The 25,711-nt window shown below is 34.1% G+C and overlaps 1 protein-coding gene across 1 annotated transcript in view; it reads left to right on the top strand.

Moving 5' to 3' along the window:
- Positions 1–23,785, top strand: part of LOC123663401 (RILP-like protein homolog) — a 52,356-nt gene extending 28,571 nt beyond the window's left edge. The window contains exons 4-8 of the mRNA XM_045598090.1: positions 1,439–1,513; positions 2,592–2,690; positions 14,738–14,916; positions 15,680–15,805; positions 22,234–23,785. Coding sequence (XP_045454046.1) covers positions 1,439–1,513; positions 2,592–2,690; positions 14,738–14,916; positions 15,680–15,805; positions 22,234–22,297 — 543 coding nt within the window. The 3' untranslated portion in view covers positions 22,298–23,785. The remainder of the gene's footprint in view (positions 1–1,438; positions 1,514–2,591; positions 2,691–14,737; positions 14,917–15,679; positions 15,806–22,233) is intronic.
- The last annotated feature ends 1,926 nt before the right edge of the window (positions 23,786–25,711 follow it).

The following is a 25,711-nucleotide window of genomic DNA, read 5'->3' as shown; positions in this document are numbered from 1 at the left end:
TTCAGTAGTTTCGGGGTGATGGGCGGCCAAAAAAAAAGACAGATAAATATTTAAGCCATCGCTGTGTTAGCTTCTGTGTTAATTATAGAACAACTTAAAAATGAAAAATAAATATCTTTCATATTCCTACTAAATTGGTCCCCATACCGTTTTATTTATTAGTAAGTTTAAATGAATTAGTTTTGTTTTCAGTATTGATCACTTTTCAGTCATTCTTTATTTATTTATGATATAGATATTTAATTTGAGACTGTGAATTTGAAAAACGACGTTTTGAATAACTCTTAAGTTTTCTAATATGGGTAGTTTTAGAATGTACAAAAAATATCGCAACGTAACTTTCTTAAAAAAAAAACTGATAGAGCTACATATGTGTAATATAGGTAAATACATAGAAGTAAATATATATATTTACTATGCAACGAAATTTACATAAATTTGTGTAAAATACGTTTCAAATGTCAAAGAATGTGACTTTTTATTAATTAAAATGCGATGAATCAGACTACGTTGTCGATAGTAACCTGTAGGTAATCCAATAAGTAATTTTTAGGAAAAATATTGTTTTTAAAGAATATTATGACTACTAGAAATATAGCTTGACGCTATTCATATAAATCATACTCAAAACCACTAAAATGTATCAATATCAAAAATGAATATCTTAAAAAACTCAAAATAGAGTTGAGTGAAAACATTTGACTACGAATATTCGACGACGAGATATTTTTCATCCGGATTATCCGGATAATCGTAAACCGTGTAATTACAATTTAGGTCTGGTTAGTAGTATCCGTACAATATTTTTATGTTCTATGGTATATATCTAAAAATAAATTTACATTTCCTTTAGTAGTCGTTAGTTGGGGCACGCCCTAACTTAAAAACGATACAACAAATTTCATTCATATTTTTAAGCTTTCTAATAATCTATAGTAGGTTCTTAAGAAATGAATAATAATTAAGAACATTGAACAGAAATTGGAAACTTTCTGAAAACGTAATAACAAAATTAAAATTCATGCGTTTGTCAAGTCAGAACCACGTTTAGTGTAAAGATAGTTTTAGTAAAATATCTATTTTTAAAAATATAAATAAAATTATTTAATATCGTATCCCGAAAACATTGATAATTTATCTCAGGAACGACGTATCTTATCATTTTACGGCAGTAATAAATACCTTTTATCGTCAAACTTATACTATCTGACACATGCGTATGATTCAGTACTACCACTGTATCTCAATTTTGAACTCTTGTTTTTACGTATTAAACCTCTATCGCACATGATAATATATAATTTACTTTTATCGCAACCCAAAAAAATACGCTAGTCTATTGACGTTTGATTTACGTTTTATATTTTAAATATTGAAATTTCTGTTTCTAGGTAATTATAGTATTAAATAAAAAATGGCCATTCTGGATACGTTACAGTTGACGAGTCAAGTGGAGAAATTAGCGCAGGTCAGCCGTGATCTCCGACGAAAACATAAGCAACTACAAAATCAGGTAATTAGTGTTTTATAATAATATTGACGGTCGCCCAGACCATAATTTAACCACTTTAACAATAAAAAAAAACTGCTTCTCAATATAAACTATAAGTGTGCGAAGTTTCATACTCTTCCGTCCGCGCAATTTTCGTAAAAAGGCGTACAAAGTTTTTGCTTCACGGATTAATATATTAATCTATACATATAATAAAATGGTAGGAAAGTCAAAACTGTACATTGAATATTTTTTTTAAAGAATACTTGGGGTGTGATCTACAATCGATTCCGAAGCCAAAAATATAGTTTTTAGAATTTTTGACTGTTTGTCTGTATGTATGTCCGGGATAAACTCAAAAAGTACTGCATGGGTTTACTTCAAATTTGGCACGAATATTATTAAGAAGTCGGGTCAACATATAAGCTACATATTGTCACGCTATCACCTACGAGGAACGAGCTGTGAACCTTAATTTCTTCAACGCATTCTGTAACAACGTGTAATCTAACGACGCATATTTGAATGTTGTTGTTATTATGTTAATAACCATGTCATAAGCTAGCTTCACACTATAAATAAAGACATTCTGTAGTATATTTAGTATCAGCATTGCACCCGTGCGAAGCCGGTGCGGGTCGTTAGTATATTAATAAATTAGACATTTATAAATTTTAAAACTAAAGTTTGATAGAGATCGATGCTAGTACCTATATTCCATATTTCGTAGTTAATTTTTATGATAACATATTATTAAGATAGGGTCAGAATACATCTTGCTCGAAATTTTGAAGCAACCTCACTGGGAAAGTGTTGTACCCCAACTTAGCAGAATATCACAGTTAAATAAAACTTCTCCCAAGTAGTATTGTGTTCCTGTTATGAGTAAGGTAGCCAAAGCTCTTGGGCGGATGGTCGGAAATAGGGTTGGCAACGCGTTTCGATGCTTTTGGTGTTGCATGCGTCTATAAACTACGGTAATCGAGCCACCATGTGAGCTTGTTTGCTGACCTAGTTGTATAACAAAATACAATCTTGGATACATTGTCTATTGTATGTTTTAACAAACTTTTTGTAATAAATTAACTGATTTTTTTAGATGCGTTTAGTATGCGAGGAACGCACCGAGCTGACCGCCATTGTCCAATCCCAGCAACGCGATATCGCCGTTCTTCAGCAATCCGATGCAAACAACAAGGTAAAGTAACTTTACCAACAGAACTTATCACTTTCTCTGAAGCGAATACCTTCTAACTCCTCGTAATATTTAGGACCTATATTACCGGTCGCTCATAAAGCTATCTGCAGATAAAAACTTATGATGTACTTGTATTTTGAAAAAAAAAATTGATGAAGTAATTTTTTTTTTCACCATTATCTGTCAAATATCTATTTGCGACCTGTGAATACAAAAATTGTATTCTGAAAAAGGTTCTAAAGCGCATATCTGTGCCTCCTGCTGATAAAGCTTGTCAGTAACTTACGTGCCAAATAAACTTTGTATTCCATACGGTTAAACAGGCTCTTTTGGTATTTGATCACGCGACTACTTTCGTAAAAAAAGTCCGGCAAATTAAAAATACACTTTAAGGGCCGCTATATTTTTTTCAAAGGCTATGACTATGCATCATTTTGCGTTTATTTATACGTGTGCCTACAGTTGTTACATTTTATGGTGTATTTTAATGTTAATATTTTCTAATTAACAAACCATGTCAAAGTTAGCATGACATCCACTATTTTATGTTCACTGAAATTACAGCACGATATCTAAAAAGTATCGACCACTGTTCCGTGTTATATTTGAATAGTATTGCATGGGTTGTACATATTTGTGTAAACTTAAATGTTAATATTCAAAGTGTCAGCAATGTGTGATTCACGGCTGGTGGCGCAATTGGAAGCGCATCCACGTCTTTTATTTGCGACTTTGGTATGCAAGTAATGTCCACCTCACGGAGTCGTAAATGTTTAAAGGCTATTTCATACTAGGCCAGTGATTCTTAAGAGCCATTTCACAAAAATCGGTAACAATCCGCGAAATTGTAATATTTTGACGTCGTTAATCTCAGAGTTGGATGCAATAATGTAATTTATATTCTTGAAATATAATAGAGCAACCTTTGTTGTAGTCCATAGTCAGATCAGAATTTTGATTTATATTATGTGTATAAAATTATTATTAACCTTTTCATCAGCCTCCTCCCTGGGTAAACGGTCGCAATGTATACTTTGAAGTCCTACTTTTCAATAACCTCTACGCTGAAACCATTTTAAAAAAATATCATAATATGTGGAATATAATTTTGTTGTCCACTATCATAGATTTTTATTCCATTTGTATCTCTATTAAACGATAAAAAAAAATTTAAAGTTACGAATATTTTCCAAATAAGTACAATTTTAAAAGCGATATTTCTCTTAGAAAACTAAGAAATTTTAACGAACTACCTATCTTCATCAAAGTAAACTTACATCATTAAGGAATACAAAAAAAATAATTAAAAGATGTAATTATTTTTAATACATTTTATATTAAATAATAAAAAGATAGTATATATTGCCACGCATCAAGCCCGGTAAATCAGTCGAGCGCTAGCGCTCTTAGAGGTAAGGTCCACGCCAAATTCTGCGCAGCCGTCTCTTTCGCTCACACGCGCCAAGCGCCTGTTGTTATAGCGGATAAAACGCATTTGATACTTTCATAATAAAATATAAATAAAATAAACATATTACGAAAATGACTGTAAAATAATATAATGATAATTTCTGTAAACAAATGTATAATTTAAATTTTTTTTCTCACACTATCAATACAAATAGGCATTTCAATCTGTTTGTCTTGTTATTTGTTAATTAATATGTTTGTCGGTGTCGATGTCATTAAATGCTTTTTTTATTCATATCGTAAATATTAGATTCATTCGTAAACTGAAAAAACTAAATCAATTTAAAAAAATTGTTTCATAAAATTGATTTTTTTAATTTTATTTTAAATTTATTGACTGTTGTTATATAACATACTTGAAATTTTTAACAAATTAATTATGTAAAAAACATTTTATACCATATGTAACGTATGCTTTTATCTTATAGTTTCTTTGTATACTTTGGGTTACACAGTAAAACAATATATTTATGATTTCTGCTTGTACACCGTCGCCATTACTCGATTTAATAATCAATCTCGTAGCAGTGTTGCCAACGGTAACAAACACATTTATTAGACACTACATCTCTTCCTTTTTAACAGAATTAAACTTTGCTCTTCAACAATTTAACTTAAAGAATTATAATCATACTGAACTGCTTAGTATCAAAATCACATAAGGGCAGTAACTGAATAACATTCATAACAGTGAGATTATAGAGATATGTAACAATAGAGATTAACAATAGACACATATTCAGACTTATAATTTTTGGTTAAGATAATTACAAAAGTAGTAATCCAGTCTTAAGGTATCCTTTGCTTTACCATTACACAAATAACATGACCATATAATGAAATTGCACACCAATTAAAGCTCATATTATGAGGAAATTTTACTTAGTATTATAATATATCACTATTACTATATAATATTATCACTAGTGTTAAAATAATAACTATGGCTACTTAATTAAATTGACCCTGTATCAGTATTTGAATTTTTATCCTGAGACTTATCTTCTCCTTCCTTGTTTAGCACTTTCCATTCGCCTTCCACTCTTTTTAAATGAACAATGTTTCTTTTATATTCATGTCCTGTAATATCATTTCTTATATTTATGTCACTCCCATTTGCGCTGGTGACTGTATGTGGTGTGGAGTTAAAGTTTGATGTTAATTTGTTCTCTTTTATCATATTTTTTACATATACTTTTTCCCCTACATCCAAATAGTCTTCCTGCGCATTCCTTTTTCTGTCTCCTGCTATTTTTCCTTTTTCTTTCATTTCCGCGTCCTTGTCCCGTGCTTCCAAATCAGTTTGCATGTGTTCAACATCTAATAAGTAAGGAATTTTGTCCCTAAATGTCCTGTTGAAAAAAAGTTCAGAAGGTGATTTCCCTGTAGTGCTGTGGGGGGTGCTATTATACATCATTAAATAGTAAAGTAAATCTTTTTTCCAATTTGAATTTAAGTTTTGGCTTATTTTTAGGCGTTTGACAATGTCCCTGTTCTGACGTTCCACCTCCCCGTTTTGCTGAGGCCAGTATGGAATAGTGTTAAATATGTGAATGTTCAGCTCATGACAAAAAGCTTTGAAAAGCTCACTTGTGAATTGCCTACCATTATCCACAGTTATGCTAATGGGAATACCTAGCCTTGAAAACATTTCTGTGAGAACGTCTATTGTGTCTTGTGAAGTGATAGACTTCATAGGCCTAATTTCTTTGTAGCGACTATAGTAGTCTACAACAACAAACAGGTAATCTGCACTTGGAAGTGGACCTAAGAAATCAGCTGCTACGTCTACCCAAGCCTGGGATGGTAGCATTCTCCTTTTCATAGGCAAAGGTGGGTTGGGTCCTGAAACCAGGGTACAGCCTTTACAGCTTTTAATCATGGTTTCAACATCCTTGTCAATCCTAGGCCACCAAACTTTGGCGCGCAGCCTACCTTTCATTGCTACAATCCCAGGGTGGCCCTCGTGCGCTGCTTCCAGAACCTGTTGGCGCAATTTCAATGGTATGACCAGCTTGTTTCCTCGCAGTAATACTTCATCATGTAGCCACAACTCTGTATCAAATATTTTATAGTGATTGACTTTATTGTCCCACTCACCATGCATGATACCCTTTTTTACCATTTGAAACTCGCTGTCAACTTGGGAAGCATCTTTTATTGCTTGAAACGATACAGCCACCGGACGAGCAAATTGTACAATTTGATTAATATGAAACTCCTCATCAAAAGAATTTGAATTTACTTGTGGGCATAACCGTGAAAAGGGATCAGCAATATTGAGTTTTCCAGATCGGTATTTTACTTTGTAGTTATAAGATTGTAGCCGTAAAACCCATCGTTCAATACGCGGGCATGGTTTTGATCGTGTGCCAAATATGACCTCGAGTGGTTTGTGGTCAGTTATTAGGTCAAATTCCTTTAGACCATACAGATACATGCGGAAGTGTTCAACCGCCCAAACTATGGCCAGTGCCTCTTTCTCTGTTTGACAGTAACGCTTTTCAACATCAGACAGGGTCTTATTACCATAAGCAATTACTCTGGGGCCTTTACTGTCACACTGAATCAGCACTGCGCCAAGGCCAAAAGGGCTTGCATCGGTTATTACTTGTGTTTGGTCACAAATATCAAAATATCCTAAAGTTTTAATGCTGCCTAGACATTTTTTTAATTCAAGGAATGATTTATTTTGTTCTTGTTTCCAATATTTAGTGATATCAGTGTTTTTGTGTAGTTTCAATCTTAAAAGTTCGCGAAGTGGTTCAGTAAGTGTAGATAAATTTGGAATCCATTTACCAATGAAATTAATCAGCCCTAAGAAACTCTGAATCTCTTCAATGGTCTTTGGTTCCCTAAAATCTTTAATACCTTTAATATATTTGTCTAAAGGTTTGATCCCTCCAGGTGTCAGTTCGTGACCTATAAATTCTATCCTGTCAGTCTTATATATACATTTTTCCTCATTTAGCAAGACATTGTTTTGTTTAAGAACTTCTAATACATTTTGTAATCTATTATTATGTTCATGTTCATCACTACCAAAAACAATGATATCATCTATAAAATTTATCACACCTTCACATGGCAAAAGCATCCTTTCAAGGATTTTTTGGAAATGTTCAGGGGCACATGATATGCCAAACATAAGGCGTTTGTAACGAAAAAGCCCTTTGCCAGTTATGAAAGTGGTAATATTCCTAGAGTCTTCACTTATCTCAACTTGATGGAATGCCTCACGAATGTCTAATTTTGAAAACAACCTAGCTTTTCTGAATTTAGGTATTAGTTGTGCCATTGTAGGTAGTGGATGGTTTTCCCGGATAATTGCCTTATTGGCACAACGCATATCAACACATATTCTTACCTCCCCATTGCTTTTTAATATGGGTACAATAGGGGAAACCCATGAAGCTGGCTTATCTACTGGTTCTATAATATCTTTAGCAACAAGTTCATCAATTTTAGAATTAATTTTGTTTTCTAATGGAATAGGTATTCGCCGATAGGGTTGTATGATTGGGGTAACAGTTTCATTTACAGCAATTTTTAACTTGATATCTTTAAATTTAGGAAAAGGGCCTTCTGAGATAGTATTAACACTTACCCCAATTTTAAGGACCTTTAGCTTAATGGCAGCCTCTTTGCCTAGTAAATCTCTTGTACCATCCTTGATAACGTAGAAAGTGTCTTTATGTCCTACAGGGCCGATAATAATGACACATCTCCTGAGGTTGCTGATTGGTTTCTTAGTTACTTGCAGGGTCGCCGGCAGCGAGTTAAATTGAATGACTCATACTCCAATTGGTCAATGGTCAATACCGGTGTCCCGCAAGGTGGCGTGCTCTCCCCTCTTTTGTTTTCAATATTTATAAACTCTATCTGTAATGTAATATCTTCTTTCTACCACCTCTATGCAGATGATCTCCAGATATACTCTCACTCCACTGTTCATAACTTATCCCAGTGTGTATCGCGTATAAACAATGACCTTTTAGCCATTGGTAAATGGAGTAAAGCCTATGGCCTAAATATAAATCCAACTAAAACGAAAGCTATTATTATAGGAAGCTCCAGACTGCTCAGCCGCATTGATAAATCTGAGCTATCTCCTGTTACATTTAATGGATTCACCATTCCATATAGCGAAAGCGTGAGAAATTTAGGTGTTATCTTTGACCAACATCTCTCTTGGGGTCCTCAAATATGTGAAATTAGTCGCAGACTGTTCGCTTCGGTTGGGTCTCTCCGCAGATTGCGTAATCTTCTGCCTATTCCTACTAAAATTGCTCTTGCACATAGTCTCCTATTACCAATTCTTGATTATGCTGATACTTGCTATCTTGACATCACAGAGGAGCAGCTTAATAAGCTTGAGCGCATTCAAAATGTATGTATAAGATTTATCTTTGGACTACGCAAATATGACCATATTTCGGAATTTCGCAAAAAACTCAAGTGGCTCCCAATTCGCCTTCGCAGGAATACTCATATCCTTACCCTACTTTACTCCATTTTATTTAATCCCTTTACCCCTTCCTATCTGAAAGAACGTTTCAAATTCCTTGGTGATTCTCACGAACGCTGTCTTCGTTCTGACAGTAATTTTCTTCTTGAAATTCCTTCTCACTCCTCTTCCTTTTATGACAAATCTTTTACAGTTCAAGCCTCTCGCTTATGGAATACCTTGCCATTGAATATCAGATGTGTACAAACACCTGCACTTTTTAAAAAGACTGTTTGGAAGCATTTTCTTGAAACTCAACAATAAACAAGTAATTCATAATTATAATGTATACATATATGTATTTATATGTATGTATGCATGTACGTGGGTATATATGTATATATGTATGTATGTATTTATATATCTATTATAGTATGTATGTATGTATTTATGTATCTATTTATGTATGTATGTATGTATGTATATGTTTAATTATTTGAATATTTATGATAAATTTGTTGTAACTTGTACACCTATGCTGACGCTAGACCATTTCCTTTGCCCTAAGGTTGCCTGGAAGAGATCGCTTTTTAGCGATAAGGCCGCCCTTTGTACCTAATGAATATATTGTCAATATTTTCTTTTTTTCTTTGATATGTATTATTTCTGTTTTTGGTGTACAATAAAGTGTATTATTATTATTATTATTATTATTAATGTTCGCTTCAAAGGACCCCAACACATTGAGAGGGTTTGTGCTTCCATATGCCATAAAAACTCTGTCTGTGGATTTTTGTTGGTTGGTTATCTGAACAGCATGCGTTTTTAAGTGACTCCATGTCTTATCTGTTAGTATATTGCATTTGCTACCGGAGTCAATCAATAAAGGCACCTCCACACCTCCAATCTGAGAGTTAACAGTGTCATCAGCATCTATATGAAATATGTAGTCAATTTCAGTGCTAGTTTTGAATTTCTTCGAATCAGATTCAGATTTCGTTGGCATTTTAGGAATATTTTCCTTCTTGCGTTTCTGTGCTCTCGTTCTACATTGTTTTTGAAAATGGCCTTTAAATCCACATTTTATACATGTCTTTTCTTTTGCTGGACAGTTGGTGTTGTCTGCCTTATGTCTTTTGCTCCCACATCTTGTGCATTCAGCATTTATTTTGTCAAATTTGTTAACCTTGATGTCAATTTTGTTAACACCCAAGTTTTGAGCGGGCCTCTGGTATTCATGAAGTTGACGTTCTACCATTTCCAAGGTATTTGCTTCAAAAATAATTTTTTCTATAGTAACTGTGTCTCCAAGCATTAATATTTTTTTCCGAAGTTCAACAGAGCGACACTTCTCTGTTATTTGGTCTATTAAATTATTGTCATCTGGAAATTGACATTTTGAGCTTTGATTCCTAAGCTTGATGAGAAATTTGTCAAATTTTTCACCTTCTTCTTGTTTCAAAAGTCGAAATAGATGTCGCTCATAAACAAAGCTTTGTTTAGGTGCAAAGTATTCATCCAGTTTTTGGATTGCCACCTGATAAACGTTTACTTCCTTTCCTTCATTGTCTACTGGTTCAGCATCGGCACCTGGTATATTGTAATATATTTCCTGTAAGGCAAGACCACCTGTGTGCAGCAGTGTGGCTCTTTTTTTTACAGCGGAATCGATGTTTGCAGCCAGAAGGTAAATTTGAAGACCCCGTTTCCATTTTAACCATCTAGAGCCAACAGAGTGTGGGTCTCCTTCACAGTCAAAAGGTTCAAAATTTTGCAATTGGGCCATACTAAAAAGCCTGAAACATAAATTATTTTGCTTAATTACACTGAAACATAACCCATTTGAATCAGTCAATAACGTTAATTGATGTCAGTTGAACATTTTTATGTGATATTATAAATTGTTGACATAAATTAATTGTTTGTTGATGTCAATGGAACATGGTATGCACTGTAGTTACCATTTATTTTATTTTGACATCAATGGCACAAATAATTATTCAAATATATGAATACATAATTTTCATTATCGTTGATGTCAATGGAACATTTTATTTATTGCTGTGAGCTGCAATTAGTTGACATCAATGACACAAATATTTGAAACTAATGTGTTTACACACAATTCGTTTATTTTTATTGTTGATGTCAGTGGGACCGTTTGCATTGTATTTAGTTGACATCAAATTTATCACATATCTCTGCGATCACTGCCAGAAGCCTGAATCGCTTGATTGATATCAATGGGAAATTATTGTAAACTAGTTTAACCAGAATTGTTGATATCAATTGGAAAATTTGTGGGTTACACAGGAACTACTTACAACTTCAATCAAGTACCTATATTCACTTGTTACTTTAAACTCGTCTTAATATAATATTCAGACTGATGTCCAGCTATTTGATTTATTGTTTTTCTTTTTCCTTTTTGTAAGTCAAGAAAATGGCGTCCGCTTGTTAGACGACGTGCATTTATTGTCTGAAATACACGCTCCGTACTAAACTTAGTGTTTAATCCTCGTCGCCAGTTGTAACGTATGCTTTTATCTTATAGTTTCTTTGTATACTTTGGGTTACACAGTAAAACAATATATTTATGATTTCTGCTTGTACACCGTCGCCATTACTCGATTTAATAATCAATCTCGTAGCAGTGTTGCCAACGGTAACAAACACATTTATTAGACACTACACCATAGTTATAATTTTTATTATACATCAGAAAATGATCACGATGGTCTTTTGGTTGTCACACTATACGTACTAGCACAAAGATCGCGCGGCTCGTACGACTCGCGCGATGCGACCAAATTTACCTAAACTTGCAGAGCGTAAAATTGTGAAATGGCTCTTAACCACTACGTCCATGTTTGGTGTGCACCGACACGCATACATACTAAAACTTATAATATTTTTTGAAGTTGTACTTCTTTGGCGCGTTAGGGAAAGATGATGAGAGTAAATTTTTACGATACGCGCGTACACTGTCACAAAAAACCAACACCCTGAAGTTAGCTAGTCAACGAAGTAGAAGTTAGCAAACGTGAAGTTAGCTAGCCAATGAAGTATAACTTCTTACGTTCGTACATAAGTACACACACACACAAACACTTTTTTTTTAAACCTAATATATTCGAATTTGAACTGTAAGGAATTGTTTTTTGAATAAAGAAACCGAGCTAAAAACGATAAGTTCGATCTGCTTTTAGGTCTAGTCGATTAACTTGTGGGCAATGACCTGAAGTGAGGGTACTCGCCTTAAATTACTGGTCTACCGCGAAATGGCCTTAAACGTCGGGTCTAGACAACCATATAGCGAAAGTCAAATTCTTTTATCAATGAGCTGTGTTAGAAAATGAATGGTTACGTTTAACATACGTAAATATATATTTGAATAAATGTGGTTGACAAACACTCGGTTGACTGTTTTTGATGTAGTTTGCAAGTGTTTTAGGTAACATCAGACAGATAGATATGTCTTTGCGTTTTAAAAATATTTTATCCAAAAAATAAATATTACATCCAGACCGGGGCAAAGAGCAGGGTAGGCCAACTGCGCCAATGACTCGACTACAACATTATTTATAACTAGTTGTGTCCCGCGGTTTTACTTGCGTTAATTGTTAATTTGAGGAAACAACGTACTAAAATTCTATATAGCCTTTATCGGTAAATGGACGAACCTATACAATTTTTTTTTTTTTTCAATTTAAACGAGTAGTTCTGAAATTAACGCGTTTGAACAAACAAACACTTCGGCTTTATAATATTAGTATTGATATGTAATTTTAATTTTTATGTAAAATCCGCGCGCCTCTTACGTCAATAAACTGTATTTGACAGTTAAACGAATATGTGAAGAATGGGCACTTTTGTAACTTGTTTGAACGAATAAAAAAAAATTAGGATATGTATTGTCTTGTCGACCAAGAAGTTTGTACCTATGTTGTAACTAAAACTACTGCTTCTATTTGACTGATTCTTTGTGTATAGCTTTAGAAATTGTAAAATATATTACATCTTAAACTACTCTTATTTGTAACGAAAGACGTCATGATCGCCTTTATTGTCTTTGTATGATATATGTATTTTATATATGTAATTATTATGTATATAATATGTTTATTATTATATATTATCTATATAACTTTACTGCAATGTATTCTAATTCGCACACCAATTATATTATTTGTCCACTTCCAAACTTCAGTTTCTGTTTCGTGTCCTATACCCAAAGGTTGTCAGGAAGAGATCGCTCTTTCAGCGATAAGACCGCCTTTGTGATCTTTCATTTTATGTTATTATTTTGTTGTTTCTTTTAATGGTGTACAATCAAGAGTTTTATTGTGTGATTCAATTGAATGCCTATCGGTTGCATCCACTCTATATAATTTACTGTCGTAATGTTTCATTAGAGTTCGTTTATTTTCGTTTCGTCCTAGACTCAATTGTTTATTTTATTTATAGAAAAGTTTTGTTGCTTAAATGTCAAACTTTATTAGGTTGACCTTTACTTGATTTGTGAGGCGTGACCTATGTTTTATGTTGCCATCTAAAAGTCCAGTAATTAACTGAGGTTTAGCTTTTATGTGTCATATAGTGAAATAGTTCTAGGAAATCATTTCTCTTCGCCTTCGCTGTGTTATCTTAGAAAGTCTATAAATAAATACAAGCCTGCATCTGCGTATTCACGTCTTGTTGATATTGCTATACTTTATTGAAGCTTACTGCTTAAGAAACGATTTAAGGTATTAAAATATACTAGGGATCGCCCAATGGTCGAAATTCGACTATAATTAATTAATTTATATATATATATATATATGTACTGTGTGGCTACGGTACTAAACAATTTAGCCACCCCCTCTCTTCCCGTGGGTGTCGTAAGAGGCGACTAAGGGATATCACAGTTTCACTACCACCTTGGAACTTAAAAAGCCGACCGGTGGCGGGATAACCATCCAACTGCTGGCTTTGAAGTACACAGGCCGAAAACGGGCAGCAGCGTCTTCGGTGCGACAAAGCCAATACTGCGGTCACCAACCTGCTTGCCCAGCGTGGTGACTATGGGCAAAACACATGAGCTCACGTTATTTTTGACGTAAACTTGTGGAGGCCTATGTCCAGCAGTGGACTGTATAGGCTGTAATGATGATATATATATTATTATTTTTTTCTAATACGATACTCAGTAGAAGGTTGTAGATTATTGCGCAGAAAATTTGATACAATTTCTTCACGCATTGACAGTTCGCAAAAAAGGAATCGTTCGAGAATGGACTAGCTGTTCCCTGCAGTTTCTCCCACGTTAATTTGAAAACAAAAACGTACATAAAATCATTATGTTAAGGAACGTCTCACATTTTCATTGCGGTGCAACTCTTTAACGATTCACATCGTGTGATCCATACTTAATTTATCGGTCATCGGTGTGAAGTATTCATATAAACTGTGAGTGCAATAGACAATCAGTGATGTGACAGAACGTTGGGTATTTAAGACAGTGATTTGACATTTAATCCCTCTTTCCCATATTTCTTCTCGTCGTACGAAGTGTTTGCATAATAATGTAATTTTGTAATACAGCAATCTATTCTCTCAAATCTTTCATTTTCTTCATTTCAACAAACAACAATGCAATAAATACAAGCAACAAACAATACAACGAAACACATTATATATCCTCTTCAAACGCCACTATCCAACTCAAAAAGAATTATTCGATTCGAACCAATAGCTCCTGAAATTAGCACGTTCAAACAAACAAACAAACTATTAAGCTTTATAATATTAGTTTAGATGTAGAGAAGTGTACATTTTCGATTATTATTATTATTATTATTATTTACTAGCTGTGCCCTGCGCGCGTTGCTACGCTTTTTTCATTTTTTTTTGGTCGTACCAAAATGGAAACCTTTGTGGGCTCATGCACAATACATGCAAAGATCATGACATGATCAAATGCATAGTTTACGATTCTATAAAGGACATACAGACAAACATTCATTTTTATATATATAAATATATTCTTTTGACGAATTACGTAATATTGCCGGTAGGCTGAATGAAGATCGCAGAAAACCGGGGTGTCTGATATGCCGAACTGACTGACTGACTCATATCGTTCCAGAAGTGCACGTCGTGTGGAGTGGCGATAACGGACGGGGACGATGAGGACCAGTCGTCGAAGCCTACGTTCAGCGTTCGAGAGCTCCGAGCTATACTTCATGAGAGGAACGAGCTCAAGTTGAAACTGAACCGCGCGGAGGAGCAATTGCAGGCACTGCAGGCGGAGCCGCTACCGGACAGGTAACAGCGGGGTTTATCCAACAGATAACTTTTTTATCAACCGATCGTAAAAGGCGAAAATCTTATCGAGGTAGGATATAGCAGGATATATCCTGCCTCAAAATGATGAGAAGCCCGTTTGGGTTGCTGAGTGTAAAAAAAAGCGTGTGTTTTAGACCACACGACTGAAGTAAAACTTCTTTAGCAAAAGGCCTGCAGTGTGTCTTAGATGTACGAAACGTAACTGGCTATGAGAGAAAGAAAATGTGTGCTCGCAGCTCTTTCTCTTGCTCCGTTCGCCTCACCCGGTCTCAATTTTCGTAACGCTCTCGTCACGCATTTGTCAGTTTACTCCGCAAGTGAAACGTGCATTAAAGAAGTTTTACTTAAAAAACAGTTCGTACAAAACAAAACTAAAAGAATGAACAACTAATAGATTTCTTTTTTAATTTGCCGTCTAAGTCACATAGATCACCATATATTCTATTGTATAATAAACCGACGTCAAAAAGGAAGGTTTTCAATTCGACTGTATTTGTTATATGTGTGTTATGTATTGCATATGCGGCATAACTTTTTACTGGGTAAATCGTTTTTCACGAGTCTTTTTTTAATATCTAAAGCTGATGCTTGTCATCTGGTCCCATTAAAATTTGATCACTAATAATGTGTCTTTGACTATTTTTTTTCGACTACCCGCGTTGTTTGACTTGTCGATTAAATCGAAGTGGTTTTTTTTTTTTTTTTCGTTATATGTAAACAATTATATTATTACTATCAACAGCAGCTCAGACACTTCGCCTTCGATGTCGACCACGGCCGTTGAAGACGACGAAGCTCCCGTACAAGGCCCTCTGCCGGCGGAACCGGACGACGCTCCTTGGAAGAGAAATAGTGGGATCAGGAAGTTGTGAGTATACGTCGTGTTGAACACGTTTGATTCTACGGGACTTACCACGAATATTTCATTTACATAAATATCTTTAACAAACACACTCAGTCGTCTGTTTCTAAGGTAAGCAACTTAATGTTTGTGTTATAGGTGACAGACGACTGATATAGCTACATTTTTCTTATTCGATAAGTATATATTATATTAAACTCATACTCAAGCGGGAATCGAACCCACAACACGCGGAACGTAAAGCATGACTACTTACAAACTGCGGCAATAGACTCGTCTAGTACTATTTAGAAACTAGACATTTGAAACAGGCGCCATGTTCGCGGGTGACCCGTGACGACGCCGAAATGTTGGGACTTTCTTAATAATAATAAGTCACGTAGAATCAAAGTGACCCTAAAAGTATAAAAACTTATTATACCTCGTATTGGTTTGGCGATTGATGGAAAATAAACACTTTTTTTTTTAATAAGTATTAACTTTTGATTCTGGTAGCTGATTTACTAAACAACTGTTATAAGCCAAATATCATTCAACACATAGATGCGTGGCTGTGTGTGTGTCTGTGTATGTCGTGTATGTATATATATCGCAAAGCGAATTTTTCCTACTCTTGTAGAAGTAAAGTCAATAAGAATGAAACGTAATGTTATTATAAAAATATTTTATATTACAGTAAAAACACAAGTTCGCGTCAAAAATGGCGTGAACTCATGTGTTTTGTCTATAGTCTTATCATAGCTAAAAACAGTTCTTATAAATTGTAGATAGTGCAACTCCAGAAGAATGTTGGTGATGTCATATTTTTATCAGAGAAATGTTTCGAATAAATAATCGATATAAATAAAGTTACTTAAAATATTGCTACCAATAAGTTGGTTTAAATAAATGTAACCTTTTTAAAATAAAAGTTTTTATTTTCCATTAAAATATGCACGTAGACACTCGAACGATCTACGGAACTAATTTAAGATTTATATGCATGCTTGATATATTACGGTTTGGGATACTAACCAAATTATTGTAACATATTTTTAATTAACAAAGTACATATCACTAAAAAAAGTATAAGAATATTACTAAGCAACAAGTACGCTTATGCATGGCTATGACATTTCAAACTCGGTCCATACTTAGCAATTTCTAGAAAATCTATACACGATTTAGAACAAGTATATTAAATTGTTTATCAAAATTGATCTCTTTATGAGTCTGTATAAATCTTAAGTTAAAAATAAGTTTTATTCAAAACTATGACATGTCATTGGTTGTCAAAGTATATATGAATATTTCTTTTTCGACTAATTATTATCATTGTAAGATTCCATGCACTGGCTAATACTAGCACGCTCTTGATTTTCATATTATATATGTATTTAAATTATTTTTGTATATAATAAACTTTATTTATTTCTATATGTGAACACAGACATACTAAATAACAGTTATATAAAAGTATACGAAGCTTCTAATTGGTTCTGGTACATTTTTCCCGTGATATATTATTATATGGGTGATGAAAACGCATGTGAATTTTGTTCACGTTTTGGTTCTTTTATTTATCAAAATTGTTTCAATTGTTTTTAGGTGCGTTATTGTTTAAAAATTAAAGGAAAATGCGACCAGGGCCGAAAGAGATCTCAAATATGGAATCATCGTAACACAAAGCACGGCACGGATTGGCATGGAAGTAAATACACTCTCCTAAATGCTTTACCGCTTGACTACTTGTTGACTACCCTTGTTTTTGTGTTATTTTAGTGTCGATTCAGCTAACATAATAATCAGACGTGTACAAAAACATATCGCAATCATATACATCGATCCATGTAAGAAAGAGCTAGATTTTTTGTCATTATTTATTATTTTTTAATATTTTTTTATTACTAGCAACCCAATATTGACATTTCATAGATACGTTTTCTGTAGCGTGAAGCTACTTCTTTGGAACTGACATCTAATGTAAATATTTCCGAAATTTCTATTTATGAATGTAAATTTAATGAACATTTCCAAAGTTCACACCTGATAATTTGGCCTTTTGGGCTATTTAACATTCCCATGTATTAAAGCATGTGCACGAAACACGAGATTCGATTTTGATTTTGTTTTGTTTTGTAATTTTTTTATTTTCTTTTTCGTTGAATCCCTGATATCGGTGGATAGGTTCTGGCTGGCGCTGACAACTCGCCATGAAGGTCGCCGGTCTCCGCCGAGGATCTCTTTCGGCCCTTGGTACTGATTAGTGGATCAAAGGTATAAATATTTCAATAAGACATTTCAGGACGAAACGTAACATTTAGGTTATTTATTTCTTTTATTCTTTAAAACATTAGCCGTTGTAATGTATGATGTCATAACAATGGCACTCAGAACATACTTGTATCCGCTAATTTAAACCGTAATATATAAGAGACGATGATTACATATTGTAAAGTTCAGTCGCGACTCGACTGTTGTCTAAAAGGCTCAATATACATTGCCGTGAAACGAAAGGAAAGCGAGTTTTGGTAAAGAAATCGTAGTATAGAATGCTATAAATTTACTAATATCTAAAATTCTATAGTAAACGTAGCTGCATGAATACCCGATAACGCACTAAAAGCCCTAAAAATACGCGCGTTAGTCTTTTTTTTATTTCATATAGTTTGCGCATTACACGATTTATTTCGAAATCGCTATACGAAATTTCGTTACAAAAAAATCGCTCAATTCCGAGGCAATGTAGATCGAGCCTAAGCGAGCGTGTCCGTCCGCAGTTTTCGCAAGCTCTTTGCTGAGTCTGATATCGCCGTGGGCGGGTTCCCGCGCCGGCCGCTGTCGGCGCTGGGCAAGGGCGCCGCGCCCGCCGGCCCCGCCTCCGCCCCCGCGTAGGCACTCTGACCCCGCCCCCGGCGCCGCCCCCAACCCCGCCCCCGGCCCCCCGAGTGCCGTCGACCGCCCGAACCCCGCCCACGATAAAATACACAGACGGTTCTCCGACATAAGAAACACTAAACCAGAAATCGACCTTCGGAAGGAACTCCTGCAACTCGACCTCAACAGCCGCGAAGTGGACGCCTGGCTCGGAAGCGAATTCGACGAGAGGCGAGAGTTCGAGACGGACTTCCGATTCGAACACGACATCCCTCTCCAACGTTCCATCTCTCTCGATCGCGGCATAGAAATATTCGATTATTTGCAATCGATCGAATCCTACAGTTCGGGCAGCGTCTCCGCGTCGTATTGGTCGATTAGTTCCAGCGAGGTTGAGTTGAACTTGCGTCTCGAAAGGGACCGTAGCTTTGAAGATATACCAGCTTCTCACGTGCGAGCGAAAAGCCGGCATATATCTTTGGACGTGACGAATTCGATGATGGGAAACAGTTTGGCGCTATCGGTGCTGAGAGAGAGTTATAAGGGTATAGATGCAGAGACTGGGGTAGTGACTCCGAAAATTAAGAAGTTGAAAAAGACTTATTCGAAGATTTTAGAAGAACACAGGGACTTCACAAAAAGTTCGGCTGAACACCTAGTGAGGGCTGCTACTGAGGTCGACATGAGCGAATTGAAATGTAGAATGCCAATATATAGTAGCGTGTCTCTCGACGTGGAAGATAGCGATACGCAGGAGAAGGTCTTGGATGATAAAAAGTTACGTCAGAGACGATTCGGAGTAACTACGAATGTTTGGCAGAAAAATGCTATCAGAAATTTGCGAAAAGAAGTTATGATCGGACAGAAATTGACCGAGTACAAGAGTTGCGATGAAATATTCGTCAAGAATAGAGTTCGTTCTCGTCTCGGGTCGGTCGAAGCCATCGATGAATCTGTACCGTTTGCTGACCTCAAAAAAAGTTATAAGAAAGCTAAGTACAGTGTTGATCATTCAAGCAACATAAACTTCAAACGAAATTTATCCTTCCACATCGGGAACGAAATCCAAGAACGAAACACGCTCTCGTCAACAAGTGCTAGAATTATTGGTGAGGACAATGTTATAAGAGATATCAATATTAGAAAAATAGATTCTCCCGATTTAATAGAAGTAGATAGAAATTGTGATTGTAGAACTTGTAGCGAGGAAGTCGATGACCATAGAAAATCGTTTTTGAGCAGAAATTTACATAAAATATTTATGAGAATAGTATCGTATAAAGAATATGGAAGAAATTTGGTATGCTGGGATGAAAATAACAATGTAAACGAAAATCAAATGTACGCTTGCGTGATTCACGTTCTTAAGCTGTTGCTTGGTCTTTGGCTGAGGCATTTCGACCACAAACAACCAACCATATGTTGCTAGATGGCATGTATGTGAAAGTTCTGGAAACCAATAATATTACCGTAGTCACAATACGTTAGGGTACAATGAAATAAACACTACGATAATAGTTATTTCCGTGGGTAGTCGGAGAAAATTTTGAACATTTCCATGAATATCATTATCATATTAAATAAGTATTGACATGTTATTGTAATGATTAAATGTTGCGATTTATGTAATTTCAACCATTGTTGAATTTTATAAAACTTATGAAATCCGCACTGCGCTTATAATATTTTAAATCTTTCTTGTAAAATCAGTTTAACTTCAAAACTGGCATACGTGTATGTGTCGTGTCATTTTATATATTCTAACATCATAATAACTTAATACACAATACTATATTAATGCCATTGTCTAATAGTTTCCTTTAATTATTAATTTATTTTAGTATTATTTTATTGTAATATTTCTTCGTTGTTATAAATGGTTCTATTGTATTAAATGTGTTTTATGAGTGACCAATATAATAATATAAGGCTGTGTGTGTAAAACTTGTGTATGAATTGTGTGTTAACAAATAAAATAGTGATTATTATGATATTATATTTAATTTACGACATAAACGTAAGTATTAAAATCGATTAAGCATAACAAATGCAATACAAAAAATACTAATAATTATATTGTTTGTAGTAAAAGTGTGTTCTTATTGAAGAAGGGAGCTTTAAAGGTCTGACATATGTAGTCACTTTAATCCATATTTATATCTTTAGTAGAGGTTTTTCACTTGAATATTAATGTTTTAAACGCAATGAAATCTGAATATCGACATACATAATCAAATGTGTGAATGAATTTCATAAAAAGAAAAAATGAAATAAGCACATTACAGGCTAATTTTCATAATAATAAAGTAACAAATGTTGATTGCCATGTAACAATTAATGATTGCTATATTATAAATAAATTCGAACAAATTCCCTTCATTCAAAGGGGCATACTTTACAAACGAACTTACAATATTATAGTTTTATGACATAACTTTTCGTATTCAACCAGTGCTTTTCGTTTTAAATAAATAAATGACGTTTAGGTGGCGTACAACTATTTGAACTGTATTGAGTGTATCATGTAGAAGAAGCCCCCATATATATAAATAAAAAATTATAAATTTTACTGACAACTCCTGATAGAATATGATTCGGTAATTCTAACAGATTAGTAAAGGCCCCAATACGCGTGTCGAGGCCTCCATTACGAGTGGCGCCATTTTGATTTAGACGTATATATGACATGAGTATTAATCTTGAATGTTAATGAAGAAATGCATGTTTATGATAAAAATTCAATTAATAGTGTGTATAACATTAATTGTAATATATTTAATATTAGTCTGACGTTACGATTATAACGACGGTTAAGGGAGAAATTTTGGCATGTTTTATTTTATAAATTTACCATGGGCATGTTTTTACGAATATCGAATATCGACATGTGAATTTCGTAGAAGTATAGTTACCGGCACGGATATTGTGTCTGATATTTAATGAGTAATGAAGGCTTAACATCTCGTTTATTTTTATTTTTGTGCTGAACAAAATAATTTTCTGTTTGCGAGCCCTGCACGAAGTGCAAAGCAATCCCCACTCCCAGACGAGCGCTCAACATCGGTGCCGACAACTATAACAGTTTGGTATTAAGCAATGGGATTGTTGGAGCGAAGAAAACGCACCTCAACGAATTGGTCTAAATTAATTTTACGTTACCTCAATTAAATTCTTTATTTTTACCAATACGCCAAGCAAAAGCTGTGTATGATTTTATTTGTGTAATTTTATTTGAATTTTTTACTTTTTATATGATAACTAGGCACTTTTCGGTCCAGCAAAATTTTGCAATGTACCCTCAGTATTGATATGCATGAAAATAGCAATGTTACAGCCGTTGGCCAGTTATGTTATTGCCACCTCGAAATTATGCATAATTTATATTTTTATCAAACTTAAAAAGATTGTTTCAATTTGGCGTTTCAAGGAAAAATACACCTTTGAAACCTATAATCTGGATCAAAAGTATATACCTGACCTATATAGTCTGGATCAAAAGATTAGAAAGTATTTGTTCACATCGCATGACTTCGTGACTTTTTTAGTACATGTATTAACTTTGTGAACGATCTTTACAGATGGCTTACGTTGGTGTTGAAATGTAGGCTTATAAGAGTTTTGAGAATGAGAAACAGCGAGTAACAAATACAATTAAATAACGTTAAAAAATTTCAAGGAACTTTGCAATAAATAAAAGCGTGCTTTTCAAATATTGTTATTTATATTACGAACAACATATTTATAATGGTTTTTACTGTTTAGTTTCACTTCACTTCTATTATTTTCTTCAAAATAAAGTTTTTTTTTTTACTTTTCATTTCTTATGAAATATTTCTAGTTTTGGTAAAAATAAAGAGTACATTAAAACTTTGTGGCGTTTTCTGACTCATTTTGGCCTAATAAAATTTAATTATTATTTAAAAAAAAAGTCGTATTATCTAATTAAACGTTTTTTATTCTATGACAGAAAGATAGCATATCTGTTTTTATCTAAAATACTAATAAATGGAATGATATTAACAAGAAATTCAATAATTTCAAATTGACAAAAACAAATTCCTAAATTGACAGGAAGTATTGATTGATTAGTAATGTGTTAGTACGAGAATAGTTTAAACGTAGAAATGATAAAAGTATTTGAACTATTGTGATAAGTAAAATCATTAATTGAATCAGAATATAAAGGGCAATACAATATAATTTATGAAATTATGGCAACGCCTTTGTACACAAGGCAAATATAGAATATATACATTTGATACACAGACTTACAGATATTAATGCGACCGTAATTTCATAGAGAATTTGATACTTTAGTCGTTACCCGTAAACGCGTAGGTGTGCTCAATGTTTAATCTTTTCAAATAGATTTGATATGTGTATGAATCGTTTCGTTTTGCTATCGTAGCTCACAGCAGTTGCTATCACATTCAATGTATTACAATTTCTATTTTACATTATATTCGGTTATGTTATTATCAGAGCATATTTTGGGCTCGTTAGTGTAAGGCAAATGTAATCATTCCTAGTATTTTATTATTTATTTATAGTTTGTGTGATTTGCAAGTTCGTGTGTTTCTTGCCCTCAGATTATTCATAAATTAAATTCAACGACATTCAATATAGTTGTTTCTTTTTTAGAACTTGTAATATTTTAACTGTGAGATAGGCGTTGAATTCATAATTATATATCTTATGTTATTGGAGGAACATTGGTGTCATGCGTTAATGAATGCTAGTCATAGTACTGCTGGGTACTAGATGTAAGATATTCAATACATAGTGGAATATTATTCAGATCTTTTTTTTTAACGAAATTTGCAAGAAATTTTACTTTTATCACAGAATGTTCGAAGTACGAACTCCCTATAAAAGAATGGTTTGCAACTTTTGTGTTTCGTAAATCGAATAATTTTCCACCATTAGATCGAATATAGTTAACTAAATTTTGGTTTTGCGGAATAAGACATAATTTGAATTCTAAAATATCATTACCCCTATGGTGATAATATGGAAGGTTTTATGTTAATCTTGTAGAATGTTAATAATGTAAGACAGTTTATTGGTACATAATTACGAAATTTATAAATTGACGGTGTCAAAATAATTAAAATATGTTTATAATAAGTTGATGATGTGTTTTATTTGTTAACCCAAAATATAATAGAAATCTTATGGCTGGTGTAAAGGTAACTTTTTAACAGTTAATATTTTTTGAATTCGTTCTTAATAGTGATAACAGAATATTATTACTAAGACGTAAGGTGTCTTTTCCAACATCAGTCTCAAAGATTTTCGCTTCAAATAAAAATTCTAATCGAAAATCCAATCATAATTAAACTTTGGAGACATTTTTCACTATAATTTTTCATTTTAGATTAGCTCGCATTAGCTTCTAGTGACATAAAAAAAGAATTTTTAAACTACACAACACAAAATAATCATATGAAGATCACGCCTAACGTCACACTTCTCTCTGGTAGTGTTGTGTTCCTGTTGAGAGTAAGGTAGTCAGAACTCCTTGGACTGACGTTGCAGGCGTACGTAAGCTACCGTAACCGCTTAACATCAAGACGGCGGTAGAAACACATTTTTGACTGACTGAACTTATTATCCCGACCGATGGCGGGATAACTATTCAACTGCTGGCTTTGGAATATACAGGTCGAAGAAGGGCAGTAGCATCTTCGGTGCCCCAAAGCCAGCCCTGCGGTCACCAACCCTTCTGCCCAGCATGGTGACTATGGGCAAAACACATGAGTTTGCGCAATTTTTGGCGCTAACTTGTAGAGGCCTATGTCCAGCAATGGACTGTGATAGGCTGATCTGTTACAAGACAGTTTACTATCCTTATTTTTTTAAAAGAACCTTTCGATTTCACCAAATAAAATGTATAAAAATAGTTTACTTTGTAACATTGTTATCGGCGGATAACATGTTAAGTGCTTAAAAAGTAGCAATTGAAGGTAAATGTATGCGAATTTAGTTCTTATTGTGTATGTACATAATAATAATATTATGATTAATATTGAATTGTCGCTTAGGATGTAGTTCATTGCCGGATGAGATTTTACATCAAGTACAACATCCTGCATGTGAATGTACACTGTTAAAATACGATAACAAACGTTTGATCTATACAAATAAATAAAATTGGAGTGTCTGTTTGTAATGTTAAAATACCCGTTTTATACTAAATGCATATGGATGTATACACGGTACATATACCAAAATAACACATTTTTTTTTTTCAATTTTTGTCTGTTTGTTCCGGCTAATCTCTGACACGGCTGGACCGATTTTGACGGGGCTTTCAATGGCAGATAGCTGATGTAATAAGGAGTACCTTAGGCTACTTTTATTTCATAAATTTATTAATTTGTAACTTTGCGAACTGATCAACAACTTTTTTGTTAAATTCCACGCGGACGAAGTCGCGGGCACACCCAGATAGAATTAAAATGAGTTTTGTCTATTGATGAATTTTTGCAATTAGATCGGGACTGCGGCCCTTGTCTTGTTTTAGTGCGGCCCCCAGCATAACTACTAATTTGATTAGTCAACTAATTATCATAAAATGTAAATAATGCAATTGCTTGAAATTTATCATAAAATAATGGAGCTTAAAAGACTTTGAAACATATATATTAATTATATTTTCTTTCTTACAAGTATATCTTTATGAATTCTAATTTTAAAGATGACGCACTCAACGCGGCATACTTTAAACGCTTTAGGATTTCAGCGCGGTAAGCTTTCGACGCGACACGCTTTTAGCTCGGCACGCTTTCGGCTCGGTTCATTCTCGCCACGGCAAGCTCAGCAGGGATACCCACATTGCCGTATGCGGCCTTTGGCCGAAAAAGTGTGATGACCGCTGGTTTAGATCCAAGATATAAGGACAACACTCAGAATGGAGTTGCTACATTTCGTAAGACAATAATTGTGTTTGCTCGCAAACGAAAAAAGAACCGACTTCAGTTATATCGACGAGTAATACAACGTAGATCGACGAAAAAATAGTCAAGTAACTACGCGTTATCAAAGATTACTCAA

Source organism: Melitaea cinxia, chromosome 20, assembly GCF_905220565.1.
Source record: "Melitaea cinxia chromosome 20, ilMelCinx1.1, whole genome shotgun sequence".
NCBI lineage: Eukaryota > Metazoa > Arthropoda > Insecta > Lepidoptera > Nymphalidae > Melitaea > Melitaea cinxia.
The sequence above is the reverse complement of the archived record's forward strand: the minus strand, read 5'-3'. Positions and strand labels throughout refer to the sequence as shown.